Source organism: Hypanus sabinus, unplaced genomic scaffold, assembly GCF_030144855.1.
Source record: "Hypanus sabinus isolate sHypSab1 unplaced genomic scaffold, sHypSab1.hap1 scaffold_368, whole genome shotgun sequence".
NCBI classification, from domain to species: domain Eukaryota; kingdom Metazoa; phylum Chordata; class Chondrichthyes; order Myliobatiformes; family Dasyatidae; genus Hypanus; species Hypanus sabinus.
The window spans coordinates 317,670-338,263 of record NW_026781264.1 but is presented as its reverse complement, the minus strand read 5'-3'; the positions used below and the strand labels follow the sequence as shown (position 1 = coordinate 338,263).

At 44.3% G+C, this 20,594-nt stretch overlaps 1 protein-coding gene across 1 annotated transcript; it reads left to right on the top strand.

Moving 5' to 3' along the window:
- Positions 1–6,685: 6,685 nt before the first annotated feature.
- Positions 6,686–16,020, top strand: LOC132388628 (zinc finger protein 235-like). Its single transcript, XM_059960993.1, has 3 exons — positions 6,686–6,799; positions 7,879–10,576; positions 12,982–16,020. Exon 3 carries the CDS (start codon positions 13,305–13,307, stop codon positions 14,340–14,342), a length of 1,038 nt encoding a protein of 345 aa, XP_059816976.1. The 5' UTR covers positions 6,686–6,799; positions 7,879–10,576; positions 12,982–13,304; the 3' UTR covers positions 14,343–16,020.
- The last annotated feature ends 4,574 nt before the right edge of the window (positions 16,021–20,594 follow it).

The following is a 20,594-nucleotide window of genomic DNA, read 5'->3' as shown; positions in this document are numbered from 1 at the left end:
GGAATAAATGGACAACGTTTAGGCCGCGCCGCTTCTGCACGCTTCGGCTGTGTACTACGCTGCTTAGTTGCTGCTTGAACTACAGAATTCCTCCAGCATTGTGTGTGTGTGCGTCGCTGTATTCCCAGCAACTGCAGAATCTCCTGTGTTTTATAACTGCATTTTACTTTGGCATATGATACACTTTGATATTGAGTATATTGTTTATGGGAGCCGCTTTCTGCGTTAAAACAGCTGCAGAATTTTCTATACACACACGAAAAAAATGAGGTATGTATATTGAAACAGTGCCTGCAGAAATATTTAATGGCAGGATGATTACCCATAAGGCAGTGCATTTAAAATTTCGCTTACTCTGAAGCACCGAGCAAATGCGCAAGCGTCAGGGTTGATGACGTCCCCAAGTATCACGCATGCGCACAGTGCACAGAAGGCCTTGCAAATACCGGGTGCAGGTAAGAGCGATCCTCTACGTTTTTAAATAAACAGCGACTGAGGGACGATTCCTGTGAAATCCGGACACCGTTACCCGCAATCCCGGGACTGTCCTGCTCAATCTCCTCTCTCTCAGCCCCACGATCCGTACACGGGCCCCGGGGAGCTTCCGGCTGATGAGGGAATGGGAACCGATGGATCTCTCAGACAGAGTTGAGCTCCAGCTATCTAAATGCAAGGATCAGGAACTCGGAGAAAGGGAACAAAATCTTTTACATCACCAGTTGAGAAAATCACCTTTGTTCTTTCCTCAATCACAAACAAGAGAACATCTGCAGATGCTGGATTGCATCTGGATTGCTGGCAACACAAATTGCTGGATGAACTCAGCTTTAGTACACTTTTCCATAGATGCTGCCCGGCCTGCTGAATTCCTCCAGCATTTTGTGTGTGTTCTTGTTCTGGACTTTTCTACCGGTGAGAATATGTTTTGTCCCATTCTCTTTGGGTACATAATGATATCAAACACCTTTGTCCTGGGCAACAAGTAATTTTCACATCACAAATGAGACAGACTACTGCCCTTCCCTTCATATTCATTGGCTTTACCATCACTGTAAGTCACTTGGGGGAGACTTCAGGGAAAATATTTATGTAGAATACAGAAACTGGTGATACCTGTGTGCATTGTTGGTGATGAAAAATTGCTGGAGAATTTGCAAGGTGGAAGAAGTGGAGTTATATTTGGAAATCTGACTTTTTAAACATAATTTAGCAATCAAACCCCATATGGACAGTATGCAAAAGCTTTGTTGAGAAAGTCCTTCATTTCCGGTTACAAGTCTGCTACATAGGTTGTGTGAGAGTGCAGATGAACTGGACTGAACCCAGAGGAGATCAAAGTTCTTATTGACAGTGATTTGCTAGCTCATAAGATGAACACCTCTCTGTATAAAACTCACTGTGCACATATTGTCACTGGCAACAAAATGCACAGTACAAGATTTATGTGCACACTGGTTATTCCAAATTAGAGGAGATATTAGAGGGAAGGAGGGGAGACATCCAGTGTCCCTGATGCCTTCACAGACAAGATGTGCATCCAGCTGCAGCTTGTAACCCTGCACTTTAAGGTGTTGGACCTTGAGGTAGATGAATTCCACACCATCCGGCAGTTGGATGTGGTGATGGATGTGACATGAAGTGAGGTGAGTTGCACCTAAGGTGCAGGGCACAGGAAACTGTGTGAGAGTCAGGAAGGGGAATGCGGTTAAATAGTCATCATTGAATAATCTTGTGGCCATCCCCCACAACAACAGGTAGACCACTTTAGAAGGTGTTGTGCGGAGAATTAACTGGCAGAGGAAAATCAAAGGGGTGATAGGGGATTCGTTAGTTAGGGGGACAGAACAAAAGGTGACTAATATCTTAGGCTTGCTAGATGTAGCGTCGTGTGGGGGGGGGGGGGCGATATGATTAAAATAAGTTGTAGGGGGAATGAGAGCCAGAATGACAGAACAGATAGTGCAGAGGGTGAATCGAATTGAATTGACTTTATTACATAAATACTTCATAAACATGAGAGGGAGAAAACTACATTACATCTCCTTCTAAATCTGCAATGTGTAATTTACAGTAATTTATAATAGTTTGTACATAGGACAGTCAATATAACATCGAAATGCAATTGTATCTGCATAAATTAATCAGTCTGATGACCTGGTGGAAGATGACGTCCCAGGGCCTGTTGGTCCTTTTGCTGTGATCCCGTTTCCTGGATGGTAGCAGCACGAACAGTTTGTGGTTGTGGTGAATTTGGCTCCCAATATCCTTTGGGCCCTTTTTACACACGTGTCTGTGTAAATGTATTGAATGGCAGAAAGTTCAGAACTACGGATGCGCTGGGCTGTCCACACCACTCTCTGCAGGTTCCTGTGATTAAGGGAAGTACAGTTCCCATACCAGGCAGTGATGCAGCCAGTCAGGGTGCTCTCAATTGTTTCCCTGTAGAAAATTCCTAGGATTTCGCCCCATCCGGAACTTCTTCAGCCATCTGAGGTGGAAGAGGTGCTGCTGTGCTCTTTTCACAACACAGCCGGTATGTACAGACAATCTGAGATGCCTGCTGACGTTTATGCTGAGGAACTTAAAGCTGTTCACCTTCTCAACCGCAGATCCATTGATGTCAGTATCAACCCCAGATCCAATGAAGTCAGTATCAACCGCAGATCCAATGATGTCAGTATCAACCGCAGATCCAATGATATCAGCCTGTCTCCATTCCTCCTGTCATCCACAATCAGCTCCTTTGTTTTGGTGACAGTGCGGGAGAGTTTGTTTTCTTGACACCAGTCAGAATAATTGCTGGCAGAGTCAGCAATCAAATGGTTGAGCATGGGGCGATGAATGTGCTGAGCTGTGTATATCACAATGCAAGAAGCCTCGTAAGAAAGCCAGATGAGCTCAGGACAGGGGATTGTGATATTGTAGCCATTATTGGGACTTGTTTACACCCAACAGTCTGAGGAATTTAGAGGAACAAATTTGTAGAGAGATCACAGACCATGCCAAGGAACAAAGGATAATTCAGTAAGTGATTTTAACTTTCCATATATTGACTGGGACACCCATACTGTAAAAGGATTAGATGGAGTAAAGTTTGTCAAATGTGCCCTTACTACGTAGAATTCCCGACGTAGAAGTGTGCAATAAGCTGTTAGGAAATGATCCAGGGCTGCTGACAGAATTTAGTAAACATCATACCATGAGATTCAAAGTAAAGATGGAAAAAGAGAGGTCTGGACCACGGGTTGAGATTCTAAATTGGAGAACAGTCAATTTTGATGGTATCAGAAAGGATCTGACAAGTGTGGTTTGGGACAGGCTGTTTCCTGGCAACGGAGTATTTGTAAGTGGGAGGCCTTCAGAAGTGAAATTTTGAGGATATAGAGCTTGCATGTGCCTGCCAAAGTAAAAGTTGAAAGGTAACTGGTCCAGGGAACCTTGATTTTCAAGAGAAATTGAAGCCCCGGATATTTTGTTCCTCTAAAAGCCTCAGACTGTTGGGTGCTACTGAGATCCATTAATGACTACAAATCACAATTCCACACACTGAGCTCATCTGACTTTTTTGTTGTCATCTTCTGTTAGGTTCTAAAAGCTTCTGAATAGTTTTTGCTCTTTTGTTTGCCCTCTGTTTGACTTTTATGTTGGCTCTGGCTTCTCATTCCAGCCTCTGTTGTGTCCTCAATGTTTTCACTTCTTTGGGATATATTGATCACTCAGCTCTTGCTTGCATTTGCCCTATCTATACTCTCATGGTATTCTATACTTCTAACAAGTCGTCCGTCCAATGTTTAATTTCTTTGTGTATGTTTGGAGCCTTTTTTAGGTGCATATGATGATGAGGGGCATTGATCGTGTGGATAACCAGAGGTTTTTTTTCCCAGGGCTGAAATGGTTAACACGAGGGGGGCATAGTTTTAAGGTGCTTGGAAATAGATACCGAGGCAATGTCAGGGGTAAGGTTTTTTTTTACACAGATAGTGGTCGGTGCGTGGAATGTAAGCCAGCAGTGGTTGACAAAGCAGATACAATGGGGTCTTTTAACAACCTCTTGGATAGGTACATGGAGCATAGAAAAATAGAGGGCTGTGCACTAGGGAAATTCTAGGCAGTTTCTAGTGTAGGTTAAATGGTCGGCACAGGACTGTGGGCCAAAGAGCCTGTAATGTGCTCTAGATATCTCTGTCCTATGTGAAGGAGCAAAGCAACTTTGGTTATTCGCCGATCCTCTATTACCACCCCCATCACTAAAGATGACTTAATTATCTCTGCTGGGGCCCCTACAATTTCTGCTCTTGCCTCCCACAGGGTCTGAGGGAGCACCTGGCCATACCCTGGAGATTTATCCACCCTAATCTGCCTCAGGATGGGAACCACCTCCTCTGCTTTAGTGTGTACGGGGTCCACGATGTTAATGCTGCTTTTCCACACTTCCATTGACTTTGTATCCCATTTGCTGAGGAAACAGAGATGAAAGAAAATGAGGATCTCCCTCTCTGCTTTGTTTCCAAACATGGATTGCCACGTTGGTCTTCCAGAGGACCAACTTTCTCCCTTGCAATACTTTTGCTCTTAATCTATCAAACCGTTCAGTCTCTGTGTACTCCCGACATAAAAACAATTAACCCTGTCTTTCCCTCCAGGCTTCCAAGAACGCTCGGAGACGGCTTTCCTCTCACAGCGCCAGTGCCTGGATCCCAGCTCAGAGTAGAAGAAGAAGAATGTCCTTAACTCCTGGTGGAGTCTTCGGGCGCCGTCATGACAAGCTTTTGCACCGATCTTTCTGGTGATTGCTCATGGCGTTTCTGTGGCATTCTCCAGTTTTATTTTTACGGGGTCGAGTTGCCAGCTCGACGCTCAACCCAGCACGGATGGAAAGCGTGCAAGGGAGCCGGCTGGCCTTGAACTCGGGACCCTTCGCTCCGGAGTCCGGCGCTGATGCCACGACGCCTCACAGTGCCGAGGGGCAAATTCCATCCACACAAGGTGATGGTTCGAGGACGGCATTTGCCACATTCAGGTTGCCATCGCAGGGAGCTGTATGCTACAGAGACATAGAGGCGATCTATTCGGGAATCTCTCCCTCTAGACCTTCCCGACTTTTGAACTCAATTTTTCAACTAATATAGACAACCATGTCATTTGCCTTCTTATCCACCCGATCAATCTGTGCAGACTCTTTCAGGGAGCGATGAACTTGGAGTCTAAGATCCCTCTGATCATCGACACTGTTCAGAGTTTTGCACTTAACAGTGTACTGTCGCATACATTCGACCTACCGAGTTGCCAAGATGATCATCACTAATCAAATCTCACTGAGATTTCTCAGGTCCTGTTGAATTTATTGCCAAGTGCTCAAGTACGGGAAGGTACAGGGACAGAGAAACACTGACTTGTAGCAGCATCACAGGCAAGTACATTCAGAAAATACGCGGAACAGAAGTTATACGATTCTCTGTCCGTAACAATCTGTAAATATGTTTTATGTCATTAACGATATTTAAAATACATTGTGTCATGATCAATACTAAAATGTGCATTTGTGTCAATAACAGACTTGGAAATGTTGAATTTGTTCCCTGTCTCCATTCCTCCTGTAATCCACAACCAGCTCCTTTGTTTTCGTTACAATGAGGGAGAGGTTGTTTTCTTGACACCACTATGTCGGGGTGATGACTTCTTCTCTATACGCTGCCTCGTTATTATTTGGTATCCGGCGGATCAATGTACTGTGGTCAGCAAATCTAATTAGCAGATTGGAAACCGCCACTGCAGCCCCACAGTGCACTATGTACTGATTGCAAAGCTGCGAAATTGCATGTGAATAGCCTCCCCTCCCTCAACTCCACTCTTTCTGCGTCACCAGCAGACTGGGGCATCTCACATCTCGCTGCCTCCGCCAGGACATTAAACTGTGAACAACTGTGGTCAGGGACTGATCTCTGGGGTACTCGAAACGCTACCTCCTTCCAGTCTGAAAATGACCCACTCATCCAGACACACACTACCGGCAGTTTATCGATCTCCAACGAAAAAGCCTAATCACCTACTCCTGAGGGTCAATACCATTGCTGACTCGGAGTTTACAACCGTCAAATACCAGGAGGGACATAATAATCAGAAAGTCTCTAGTCACAGCCGTGTAAATAAAATATGATCTCAGTAGGGGTGTGGCGCATGCTCAGAATGCGAAGGAGACAGACAGACTGAGCCAAGTCACAGACTGATGAAGGGGAGGAATGATCCATTTTGATACAGAGAGGGAAGCGGAGAGTTTGATGTTCTGCCTGATGCCGGAACTGTAGCCTGTTAGAAGATGAAGTCTTGTTCCTCCAACTTGTTCTGAGCTGTGACAGTTTTTTTCAGAAGGCACCATGGAGAGTAAAATTACCTGAGTTGAAATGTTGTCCTTCACCCTCCAACGTGCTTTGTAAGCTTTTAACAGTGTAGAAAAGGCAAAGGAATTGTCTATGGGACTCACAAACACGTTAGTCTGCTGTATCTGTCAGGTCACCATCGCTTGAATGCCTCCGGTCCTTGAATGTGGAGGCGGAGATGTTGGAGAAGACAGCGCCTCACTCGCTACAAGGAGAGCCCGATCACGTGTCCATGTCCGTGATCTGATTGGATACATCGCCATGACGTTATAGCACTGTGACGTCATTCACTGGCTCTCATTTTGGAAGGGATTCAGTCGGGCATCGCAGATACACCAACAGCTTCGCTCTGGGAAGCGGCCGTTCACCTGCTCCGTGTGTGTGAAGAGACTCATTCAGTTAATCCACCTTGTGATGCTCCGGTGAGTTCACAATAAATAGAGGCCACATTTCTGTCCGGAGTGAGCAAAGAGTTTTACTCAATCATCCCAGCTGCTGCAACACCAGCAACTTCACATCATACCAGCAACTTCACATCATGGAGGAAGTTCAAATCAGCTCCGTGTTAAATGTTTAACCATCACGGTGACTGAAGGCAGCTGCAGGTCCATGAGGGACTGTTACTGTCAGATTCTGCAGTTCTTGAGGCTGCTCATCGCACCCAGGACTGAACCCTGGTCACTGAGCATTGGAGGAGTCTGTTCTGCCGATGGTAGCCTTAAACTACACACACACACGCGCGCCACTCTTTGTTTAAAAAACTTAGCTCTGACATGTCCTCTGTACCTACTTCCAAGCAGCTTAAACCTATTCGCCCTCGTGTTAGCCGTTTCAGCCCTGGGAATAAGCCTCTGACTATCCACACGACCAATGCCTCTCATCATCTTATACACCTGCATGAATTTCCTGCATGATTTTCTCCGGGCTGAACAAGACGATGAGCTCACTGTGGTTGTGACGTTGTTCAGGGCTCCGGACGAAGTTGGTTAAACTCCTTCTTCCCCGCTCTTTTCAACGTTTTGTGTCATTTTCACCAATTTTAAAGGATTGTGCCTCAGACAGCTGGGTTGTTGCAATTGTTACATACCAGCAGCAATAGATCACTAACGGAGTCTGGTTTCGATGTTAAAACCACTCTCTTCATTAGTATAGTGACGGGGTCCTGAATTACCCCTATGAACTGTGTTTTTGAAAAGAGAGAGGGAGATGTTCAACACCGGACACAGAGAGAGTGAGGGAGGGAAGGTGGACAGAGAGTGAGAGAGAGAGAGAGACAGAGAGTTAGAGAGGAAGACTGCTCGGAGACGATGTTATGGTTTCTCTGCAAGCTTGTTGACACTTTTACAAGGACACTGTCAGCTTCTGTGTTCTTACAGAGAGAGAAGGGAGGAACTGTTTGATGGACAGCTGGGGCTCAGCGCGGTGAGATAAGTAGGAGGTCCGCTGACAGACCTCCAGACACATGGTTTTGGACACTGAATGAGCTTTGTTGTGTCCACAGAAAAAGTTGGGCTTTGGAAGATCGATCCGGAGCATCGATCAGTGGCTCTCTCAGTGTGAAAAGGCTGTGACCGGTGGGGAGTTATTCGTGTGTCCATCCCTCGCCTGGGTTAATAACTCCACCACAGAAGAACGGTATCGTTTGTAGTGTCACAGTCGGTGACTTCCAAAGGATTTCGGAGGACGAAGGGACTATCGACGGCGTCAGCTTACCTGAAGACTCAAAACTCTCCCTCTCTCTCTCTCCATCACTACCCGACTCAATCCCACGAACTGAACCGAACTTCACTCATCACCGTAAGACGGTATCCATTTACCCCGAGGCGTGAAGAAGCTTGGCTTTCCTATTTACACACACACACACACACACAATCATTGATAACCTGTTTGGTATATCTGCATTTATATTGCGTAGTTACTAAGAAAGGGAATGTAGAGAGAAGGCAATTACGAAGAATTCCACACACATTCCACGCTGGGTGAACGAAATAACAGTCGCCGAAGATCTTATCCGTCGATTCGTTACGAAATACACTTAGAAATATCACCAGGTGACAGTGACAGGAATATCGTCTTCAAGTGGTTACCACAGAACACCCCGATTCCAGGTAAGGGCCGACAAAAGAGATACCACAGGATACTCCAGCAAATCCACACATATGGATGATACGAACTGACAGTCACACATCCGTTGTCTCTTACTCCGTGGGATAGGAGATTTCCCTTGAATTTCACAGAAACATTGAAATCTACAACATATTACTGATGCTTTGGCCCACAATATCGTACCGACCATGTAACTTAGTCTCTTAACTGTCTAGAATTACCCTACCGCATAGCCACCTATTTCCTAAGCTACATGTACCTATCTAAGCGTCTCTTAAAAGATCCTATTTTATCCGCCTCTACCGACGCTGGCGGTGCATTCCACACAGACATCATTCTCTGTTTAAAAAAAAACTTGGCTCTGACGCCTCCCCTGTACCTACCTCCAAGCAGCTTAAACCTATTCCCCCTCGTGTTAGCCGTTTATGCCCTGGGAAAAAGCCTCTGACTATCCACACGACCAATGCCTCTCATCATCTTATACACCTGCATGAATTTCCTGCATGATTTTCTCCGGCTGAACAAGACGATGAGCTCACTGTGGTTGTGACGTTGTTCAGGGCTCAGGACGAAGTTGGTTAAACTCCTTCTTACCCGCCCTTTTCAACGTTTTAGGTCACTCTCACTAATTTCAAAGGTCTTCGCTTCGAACTGCTGGGTTGTTACAATGAACATCTGAAGTCTGACAGCAGACTAGCGAGTGAATGGAGCAGAGTCAGAAACCAAGTTGCCAGTCAGGGATTTGGGGCTCCAGAAAGAGATGGGGCCTGGAGTTTACAAGGAGGAGGAAGAAGACAAACCGAACCTGCAGGATGTGGCTACAAATGAAAGATCAGACACATTTGGAAACTGCTTGATTGAAAAAAAAGTGGTTAATTTCTGCAAAATACTGGAGGAAATCAACAGATCAGGCAGAAAATGTGGAGAGGAATAAATAGACAACGTTTAGGCCGAGCCCCTTCAGCATGCCTAGACTGTGTACTCCGCTGCTTAGTTGCTGCCTGAACTGCACCGTTCCTCCAGCATTGTGTGTTTGTGTGTGTGTGTCTGTATTTCTAGCAACTGCAGAATCGTTTGTGTTTTATATCTTCATTTGTAAGAGGGTTGTACTTCGGCATTAGATAAACAGAATGCCTGTTGATATTGTTTTTGGGAGCCGCTTTCTACGTTAAAAGAGCTGCTGAGTTTTCTACACAGAAAAAACCCTGAGGTGTGGACATAAAACCGGTGCTTGCAGGAACTTTTTATGGCACCGTGATTACCCATAAAACCGTGCGTTTAAAATTTCTCTGCCTCTGAACCACCAATCAAATGCGCAGGCGTCAAGGTTGTTGACGTATTTAGATCGCATGCGCGCAGTACACAAAAGGACTCAGCAGGAGCGTTCAAGGTCAGAATGAATCTACGGGCGGCTATCTTAAACACCGAGTGTGGAACAATTGCTCTGATGCCGGACACCGTGACCCGCAATCCCGGGACAGTCCTGCTGTCTTCCCCTTCTCTCAGCCCCATGATCCGTACACAGGCCCTGGGAAGCTTCCGGTTGCTGAGGGAATGGGAACCGATGGATCTCTCAAACAGAGCTGAGATCCAGCTATTTAAATGCAAGGATTAGGAACTCGGAGAAAGGGAACAAAATCTTTTACATCACCAGTTGAGAAAATCTTCTTTGTTCTACCTCCAATCACAAACAAGAGAAAACCCGTGGAGAGGGCACAGTTTTAAGGTGCTTGAAAGCAGGTACGAAGGAGATGTCAGGGGTGTTGTGTTCTTTATACGGACCGTGGGTTACTCATAACAAACTATATTAGGGAAGAATTGACCTTTTATTTAACAGCAACAAAACCACGTTTTACACTGCCATGCTTCTCGATCATTCTTCATTTCTGCGCATTCTCAGAACTCTGTCCAGTCACGTCCTGGCACGTGATATCACCACGAGGGGTGAGTTTCTTTACGCAGAGTGATGAGTGTCTGGAATGGGCTGCCGGCGACTGTGATGAAGCCGGATGCAATCGTGTCTTTTAAGAGGCTTCTGGTACATGGTGCGCAGAAAAATAGAGGACTATGGGAAACTCTAGGTAATTTCAAAAGTAAGTAATATGTGGCACAGCATTGTAGGCCGAAGGGCCTGTAATGTATAAATGGTGAAGTCACTTACCCATGACCTCTGCTTGTCAGCCCACCCAACATCAGTGGAAAATGCTGCTTGCAAATACCTCTATCTATACCCTTATAATTCTGTATACTTCCAACAAATCCTCAAAGCAGTGTACAAACTCCATTTCCAAAAAAGTTGGGATATTTTCTAAAATGCAATAAAAACAAAAATCTGTGATATGTTAATTCACGTGAACCTTTATTTAACTGACAAAAGTACAAAGAAAAGATTTTCAATAGTTTTACTGACCAACTTAATTGTATTTTGTAAATATACACAAATTTAGAATTTGATGGCTGCAACACACTCAACAAAAGTTGGGACAGAGTTAAAATAAGATTGAAAAGTGCACAGAATATTCAAGTAACACCGGTTTGGAAGACTCCACATGAAGCAGGCTAATTGGTAGCAGGTGAGTTATCATGACTGGGTATAAAAGTAGCGTCCATCAAAGGCTCAGTCTTTGCAAGCAAGGATGGGTCGTGGCTCACCCCTTTGTGCCAAAATTCATGAGAGAATTTAGGTCTTTCAATATCTACAGTACATAATATTGTGAAAAGATTCAGAGAATTCAGAGACATCTCAGTGCGTGAAGGGCAAGGTCGGAAACCACTGTTGAATGCACGTGATCTTCAAGCCCTCAGGCGGCACTGCCTAAGAAACAGTCATGCTATTGTGACAATTATAGCCATCTGGCCTTGGGAGTACTTCGGAAAACCATTGTCACTTAATGCAGTCTGTCGCTCCATCCAGAAATTCAACTTGAAACTGTATTACTCAAGGAGGAAGCCATACATCAACTCTATGCAGAAACGCCAGCAAGTTCTCTGGGCCTGAGCTCATCTCAGATGGACTGAAAGACTGTGGAACTGTGGTCAGATGAGTCCACATTTCAGCTAGTTTTAAGAAAAAAACGGGCATTGAGTTCTCCATGCCAAAGGTGAAAACGACCATTCTGATTGTTATCAGTGAAAGGTACAAAAGCCAGCATCTGTGATGGTATGGGGGTGCATCAGTGCCCACGGCATGGGTGAGTTTCATGTATGTGAAGGTAACACTGACTCTGAGGCATATATTAGGATTTTAGAGAGACATATGTTGCCATCAGGGCGACGTCTTTTCCCGGGACGTCCATGCTTATTTCAGCAGGACAATGCCAGACCACATTCCGCACGGGCTACAACAGCGGGGCTTTGCAGACACAGAGTGCGTGTGCTTAACTGGCCTGCTGCCAGTCCAGATCTATCTCCTGTTGAAAACATATGGCGCATCTTGAAGAGGAGAATCAGACAACGGAGACCACGGACTGTTGAGCAGCTGAAGTCTTACATCAAGCAAGATTGGATAAAATTTCCAATTGCAAATCTACTACAATTAGTATCCTCAGTTCAAAAACGATTCAAAAATGTTATTAAAAGGAAAGGGTAATGTAACACAATGGTAATCATGCCTCTGTCCCAACTTTTGTTGAGTGTGTTTGTGTTGCAGCCATCAAATTCTACATTTGTGTAATTACAAAATACAATTAAGTTGTTCAGTAAAACTATTTCAAATCTTTTCTTTGTACTTTTGTCAGTAAAATAAGGGTAAATGTGAATTAACATATCAGAGATTTCTGTTTTTATTGCATTTTGGAAAATATCCCAACTTTTCTGGAAATGTTGTTTGTATAATTTCCTTGTTTATGCTTAGAGCCTTTTTTAGGTGTATGTGAGCTCGATTTCAACATTTAAGAGGTTTGTAATAGGTACCTGGATGGCAGGGGTATGGGAGTGGGCAGTTTAAATGGTTCAACACAAACTCGATGGCCCATAGGGCCTGTTTCTGTTTTGTATTTTTCTACGACTGTGACAGGATCCTGAGATAATTCTAATATGTACTCTATGAACTTGTAACAGCTGTGTGGACCAACCATTCATCTCAGCAGGAATTTTTTATATGGCGTTAAAACGGTGGCACTTTAAGTTAATAATACATAAAAGAATTCCCAGCAGCACGTCAAGAAAGACTATTTGCGTTTCAGATACTGTGGGGCCAGGCACCCGTGCTGCTCAGCAGGAATAGGGAATACGAGCATTGGAGAGAGTCAAACTGAGCCAAGGCACAAATTCGAGATGGCAGAAATGCCCCATTCTTATAGAGACAGGAAGAGCATCAGAGAATTGATGGTCATACCAGATACCAGCACTGTGCACAGTCAGGAGATGATTTCTCTGTCCAACTTGGGTTTAACATCACTGTAACAGTGTGATACGAGATCAAACCTCGGCACCTCAAGTAATTTCATCTCAGGTGTTGTCCTAAACCAATTGATGGATTATGTAAATCTTTTTACAGGTTAAAAACGAGAAGGAATTTGTCTCCACGAATCTCAGATACGGCACGGCAATTTTGCTGTCTCTGTCTGGATATTTAAGAAGTGGAGCAAGGGATTCAATCGACCATCCTTCCTGCTCAGACTGTGGGAATGGTTTCACTCGGTTATCTCAGTTGAAGGTGCATCAGCAAGTTCCCACTGGGCAGGGCTATTCATCTGTTCTGTGTGTGAGAAAGGGTTCTGTCGGGCATCCCACCTGCGGACAGACCAGTCCGATCACACTGGGCCGAGGCTGGTCATCTGCTGAATTTCAGGGAAGGGATTCTCTCGGTCATCTGACCAAATGGCACACCAGCAAGTTCATACCGGGAAGCGGCCATTCACCTGCTCAGACTGTGGGAAGGGATTCACACAGTCATCCACACGACAGATTCATCAGCGAGTTCACACTGGGGAGAAGCCATTCACCTGCTCAGAATGTGGGAAGGGATTCAGTCAATCATCCAACCTACAGAGTCACCGGCGAGTTCACACAGGGGAGAAGCCATTCACCTGCTCAGACTGTGGGAAGGGATTCACGCTGTCGTCCCACCTTCAGAGACACCATCGAGTTCACACTGGGGAGAAGCCGTTCACTTGCTCGGTCTGTGGGAAGAGATTCAGTGAGTCATCTGACCTACTGGTACATCAGCGAGTTCACACTGGGGAGAGGCCATTCACCTGCTCAGTCTGTGGGAAGGGATTCACTCAGTCATCCAACCTACTGGTACATCAGCGAGTTCACACTGGGGAGAAGCCGTTCACCTGCTCAGTCTGTGGGAAAGGATTCACACTGTCATCCCACCTACAGAGACATCTGCGAAGTCACACTGGAGAGAAGCCATTCACCTGCTCAGAATGTGGGAAGGGATTTACACTGTTACCCCACCTACAGAGACACCAGCGAGTTCACACTGTGGAGAAGCCATTTACCTGCTCAGAATGTGGGAAAGGATTCACTCATTCATCCATACTGCAGATTCATCAGCGAGTTCACACTGGGGAGAGGCCGTTCACCTGCTCAGACTGCGGGATGAGATTCACTTGCTCATCTAAACTGAAGGTACATCAGAGAGTTCACACTGGGGAGAAGCCGTACACCTGCTTAGACTGTGGGAAGGGATTCACTCAATCATCCAACCTACTGGTACATCAGCGAGTTCACACTGGGGAGAGCCCATTCACCTGCTCAGTCTGTGGGAAGAGATTCACTTGCTCAACAAAACTGAAGGTACATCAGAGAGTTCACACTGTGGAGAAGCCGTTCGCGTGCTCAGTCTGTGGGAAAGGATTCACCCAGTCATCCAAACTACAGAATCATCAGCGAGTTCACACTGGGTAGAAGCCGTTCACGTGCTCAGTCTGTGGGAGAGGATTCACTCAGTCATCCCAATTACTGGCACACCAGTCAGTTCACAATGGAGAGTGGCTGTTGTTATGAATCCCTGGGTTTTGTTTGCTGTGGACTGTCATTTTAAGAGAGAGACAGATTAAGAAGGTGAATCAGTCTGACTTGCAGCTTGTTTACATTGCTCACAACTTGTTTAGTTTTAACTGAGGACACAGACACTCAGAGTCAGACGGAGACGAAGGAGGAAAAATGGAAGGATCGAAATCAGGGAACTAGAGGCCAAGGGTCAATCTTTGGAACTTTCCTATGCCCACAAGGGTGGGTTAGTTATCGATTCATCGTACATCGAACGTGTGGTGGTCACCTCGTTTGATCCATAGGAGTGGATCTGATTTGGGGTATCATGTGAAGACCACTGATGTGTTAACCCTTGCCTGGGTGTGGTGACGATACCCCTTGTGACAATTTGCTTTTTGTGATAATTCGTATTTGGATTTGGAATGACGATGGATAAAATCTACAGCGATTATTCTCTCGTTTTACCACCATGGAACCTGTGGAATTCGACATAATTGCCTTCTCTTGACATTTACCCCGGATTACAAATATCTCCCTCATCACCTATTCCGTGGATGAACTGAGCTTTCATACTTTACTATCTCAAGACTCCAAGCCTTGTTTCCCCCGTGCTCAGTAGTTTGGGAGTTATATTTACACACATTTATTCACATAACACTGTTAACTTCTGTTTATCTTGTTTAAGTTACAATATTATAAGTAGTTATTAATAAAGATAGTGGTTTTAACATCAAAACCAGACTCCAGGTGTAGTCTATTGCTGCTGGTTTGTTTCTAAAGCGTTACGGTTCATAACAAAATTGCATCCTGCGTCCGGGATATGAACAAACTTGGGGAAATATTGATCGATTAATTATCGAGTTGATTGGGGTGATCCCTTTTGATTTATTTGTGTGTGGAAATCAGCAGCAATGGATATTTATATAATTCTGGAAGCACCAACCCCTGAGGTATTAGGAAAAGCTAAAAAGAATGAATTGCTGACGATTGAACCTCAATGAGGTAAGGGGGTGTGAAGGAGCAGGGTAAGCATAAAACTGGGAGAGCAGGTAAAGGTGAAAAAAATAGGGGTTTTATTACCCAAAATGTTTATAAACTCAACAGAACTGTTCTAGAGTCTAAACTTGAATCAGCTAAACAGAACAAAACTGGGTTACAACAATGCAGCGAAATACTCCTCAGACCTAGAGACACCACTCAGCTCCTGGCTGTGGGCTTATATTGGATGCTGGCCATTCAATAGTAAATTGCATGGGACAGAAAACATTCCCCTCCTTTAAAAGATATGCCATAAATGACGTAGCTCCAGAGAACACCCCTCTGGCTGTAGCAGAATCCAATTATCCAGCCCCATCTACATAGGCTGGTGTCATGCAGCCACTGAGTCGTTTCCCAGGTTATCAGGAGGACGGTCGGCTACAGGACACTTTAATAGGCCCGGCTGATGGTGCGGCTGCGAATTGCAGACGCCACAGGGGACTATGAGAAAGCCAGAAATTCAGAGGAAAATAGTTGAGCACTATATATCTATGAAGGTATTTGATAAGGAAGTGTTAAAGAGGTTTCCTGTGAGTAAAGAGGAGATCCAGTTACAACTAGAACAATTGAGGACTGATGTATTTAGATTAGAGGCTGAAGAAAAAGAGACAGAGGGGGTTTGATGCTAGAGAGGTAGACAAACAGAGGGAGGAAGCAGAAAAAAAGGTGTTTTGAAGCTGAGGAAGCAGACAAACAGAGGGAAGAAGGAAAAAGACAGAGGCAGGTTCTGACAGATAAGTTAAGGCTCAAGAAAGAAGTTGCTGTCTCAAAGGAGTTGGTTGTACCATTTATTGCCAGCCAGGAAGTTAAATTGGTCCCTCCATTTGATGAAACCGACGTAGGTAAATACTTCCAGCCTTTTGAGAAAGTGGCTGAAAGTCAAAAGCGGTCGAAAGGAAGCTGGACTCTTTAGTTACAAAGTATAATTAAGGGCAAGGCTCAACACACACATTCTGCCCTATCAATTGAAAATGCAGCTGATTATGTCATTGTGAAACAGGCTGTGTTCAAAGCTTATGTGTTGGTTCCAGAAGCTTACAAAGGCTTAGAAATTGGAGGAAATCTATGAAACAGACTTACATGGAATTTGCTTCTGAGAAGTTTGTGTGTTTTGACCGCTGGTGCACATATAAAAATATAAATGATGATTTTTACAGATAGAAAGAGTTGGTTTTAATAGAAGAATTCAAAAGGTGCGTCTATGATGACATAAAGAGATATTTAGATGAAAATGATGCTGCCACTTTGCAGGAGTCTGCTAGATTAGCAGATGTTTGCTTTAACTCATAAGGTTAAGTTTACCCCGAATAAGAGCTTCCAAAAGAGTAGCAGGGATCACCAGGGTAAACCAGAAATTAAAGCTGGGACTAGTGACAAGAGTAAGGATGAAGGGAAACAGTTGAAGGTGAAATATTCTGGTCTTGCTTGTTACTATTGTAAGAAAGCTGGTCATGTGATGGCTAATTGTTCTGTCCTGAAGAAGAAAATGGAAAAGGTGGCAGTCCCAAATGCCCGTGGTCAGTATGTTGAAGCACCTATAAACCCACAGGGTTCTGAACATTCTGTTGAGGCTCAGTTAAGGACTGAGAGGTCTGACTGAGTTAAGAAGGTGTTCGATCATTTTATGTCAGATGGGTTTGTATTAGTAAATGAAGAATCAACCCCAGTACCAGTGAAAATTCTTCGAGATACTGGGGCTTCTCAGTCACTTATATTAGACAGTGTTCTAAAGTTTGGTGATGAGTCTAACACTGGTGGGTTAAATCTTATTCAAGGCTTTGGGGGCGGTGTTGTTTCCGTGCTGTTGCACAAGGTAACTTTATAATCAGGATAGGTTTCAGGACCTGTTGAGATAGGATTGTGCTCCAGTTTACCAGTGGAAGATGTTACTTTGCTGTTAGGGAATGACCTGGCAAATGATAAAGTTGTTCCTGCAATGCTGTTGACAACTAAGCCAACCACTGTCGACCCACAGATGGGTTTTACCATTTATCCTTCATGCCCAGGAACTCGAAGTATGGCTAAAAAGTCTGCCGATGCAGTGAGTTCTGTGCAGCATGATTCTGATACCCATGATAGCCAAAATCCGGATTCAGGTTATGATGACTCGTCAGGGACTTTTCTACCTTCATTGTTTCAACAGGATTCAGGTCGTAAGTCTGATGAGAAAGATTTATCCCTGTCTAGGAAGGAGATTATAGCAGAACAGAACCAAGACCCTGAGATTGAAGCTTCAAAAGAAACAGCTCTCTCAGATAATGAGATTAAGAAAGTGCCAGTAGGGTATTATCTCAAGGATGGAGTGTTAATGAGGAAGTGGAGGCCACCTACTATACCAGCGAGTGAGGAATGGGCAATTGTTCACCAAGTTGTAGTTCCTAAAGTTTATTGGGCTGAAATTTTAACTTTGGCCTACAGTATGCCCTTACGTCGACATCTTGGAGTGAATGAAACTGTAAACAGGATTATGAAATAATTCTACTGGCCTAATTTGTGGAAAGTTGCTGTTACCTTTTGCAGAACCTGTCACACTTGTCAAGTTGTGGGTAAACCTAATCAGGTCAGACCAGTGGCCCCACTGTGGTCTATACCTGCATTCGGTGAACCGTTTTCAACATTTATAGTGGATTGTGATGGCCCTTTGCCAAAGACTAAAGCTAGCCATCAGTATCTGCTAACTATTATGTGTACTACATCCAGATTCCCAGAGGCAATAGCTCTCAGAAATATTAAAGCTAAAACTGTGGCAATGGCTGTTACCAAGTTTTTTACTTTATCTGGTTTGCCTAAAGAAATCCAGTCTGATCAAGGAAGTAATTTTACATCTGGATTATTCCAGCAGGTAGTTTATGAACTGGGAACTAAACAAATTACATCAACTGCATACCATCTGGAATCACAAGGGGCTTTGGAAAGATTTCATTCTGCCCTCAAAACAATGATTAAGACATACCATGATGAAAATGAAAAAGACTGGGATGAAGGAATGTATTTGGTTTTGTTCACAGTAAGAGTTGGTACAGGATTAACTGGGCTTTAGTCCATTTGAATTTGTATTTGGTCGCAGAGTGAGGGGACCTTTGACCTTGTTAAAGGAACAGTGGATTGATGGGGATGTACATGTTAACCTGTTAGACTATGTTTTAAAGTTCAAAAATACATTGCATGAAGCCTGTATTCTAGAAAGACAAAACTTAAAAGATTTCTCAAAACAAAATGAAGTGTTGGTTTGATAAGCGGGCTTGCGAAAGAAAATACCAGGTGGGGGATAATGTGCTTACCTTATCTCCAATGTTGATGAATCCACTACAGGTGAAATTCAATGAACCGTTTCAAATAGTCTCTCAACAATGATGTGAATTATGTTATTAAAACACCTGATCAACGTAAACTAACACAGGTGGTACAGAAAAATATAATAAAGCCTTATTTTGAGAAGCAGGCACCATCTGTGAGTGTTGTCAAAACATATGAATCTGGTAACCCTGAGAATGAAACAATTGACTCGTCTGTGACTTTTCACAAGCCAAACATGGTCCCAGTTAGACGAATGAACTTGGTTGTTCCAGAAAACATTGCTAACAAGTTGACTGATCTGCAGCCAACGTAACAACAACAGCTGACGGAATTAATTCTGAAGTTGAAAGATTTTTTTCCCGATGTTCCCAAACAACCACAGTCGCAGTACACGGCATAGATAATGGTCAAGCTAAACCGATTAAACAACACCCATATTGCATGAACATGAAAAGTGTAAATAGGCTGAGCAAGGAATTGAATATATGCAGAAAAATGGTATTATTAGTCCTTCAGCATCAGATTGGAGCTCACCCTGCATTATAGTGCCCAAACCTGATGGCAGTGCTAGATTTTGCACTGATTATAGGAAGGCAAATGCAGTAACATAAACAGATGCCTATCCTATCCCTAGGATAGATGATTGCATCGATAAGGTTGGAATAGCTAATATCTTACAAAGATTGATCTGTTGAAAGGGTATTGGTGTGTTCCATTGATGGACAGAGGTAGAGAAATTTCTGCATTTGTGGCACCATCTGGGTTGTATGAATACAATGTTTTACCTTTTTGAAAGAAAAATGCTCCAGGAACATTCCAGAGAATGAATGATTCTGTAATTCGAGGATTAGATCACACAGATGCTTATATTGATGACATAGTTACAGGGAGTGACACTTGGTATCCCTGCAGTGGAGAAGCTGTTTGACAGGTTTTCCCAGGTCAGCCTTACAGTTAACTTAGCTAAGAGTGAATATGGCCGTGCCACTGTGACCTGTCTTCGCTATGTTGTAGCTCAAGGCAAGTTGGCTCCTGTTCGGGCAAAAGACCAGGCAATTTCTCAAGTTCCTATTCTGACTGCTAAGAAGGCTCTTAGAAGGTTTCTGGGAATGGATGGATATTATCGTAAGTTCTGGAAGAACTTTGCTGCTGTCGCTCTTCCTCTGACTAATCTCCTGAAGAAGGGTGAAAAGTTTGTTTGGACCGAGCCTTGTCAGGAGGTATTTGATCGATTAAAAGTTATTTTTTGAGATTAGGCCAATCAATGTAGTGCTGTCAGCAAATTTAATCAGCAGATTGGAGCTGTGGGTGGCAACACAAGTCATGGGTGCACAGAGAGTAAAGGAGGGCGCCAAAGAGACAACCCTGTGGGGTATGTGTGCTGAGGGTCAGAGAGACAGGAGATGGAGCCCACTCTTACCACCTGCCGGCGATCTGACAGGAAGTCCAGGATCCAGCTACACAAGGCAGGGTGAAGACCGAGGTCTCTGAGCTCCTTGTCGATACTTCACGCCTTCGTATGGCTACTGCTCTGCCCATGACTGCAAGGAACTGCAGAGAACTTTGGAGAGCAGAGAAGATCAGAGAAACAAGCCTCCCCTCCATGGGCTCTTCCTACACTTCCCCTGCCTCGGAAAAGCAGGCCATGTACTCAAAGACCCTCACAACCTGGACATTTTTGCTGTAAACCCGCTCCCACATTGGCGGAGAGATACAAAAGCCTTAAAGTGCGTAACACCAAGCTGAAGGATGGCTTCCTGTCTGCAGTTATGCCAAATGAATGATAAAATGGACCCGACTTCACAATGTAACTCAGCGTGACCCTGCACC

What these genes read in the sequence shown, in the direction of transcription:
- LOC132388628 (XM_059960993.1), top strand. Translation starts at nt 13,305, where the DNA reads ATGGCACACCAGCAAGTTCATACCGGGAAGCGGCCATTCACCTGCTCA.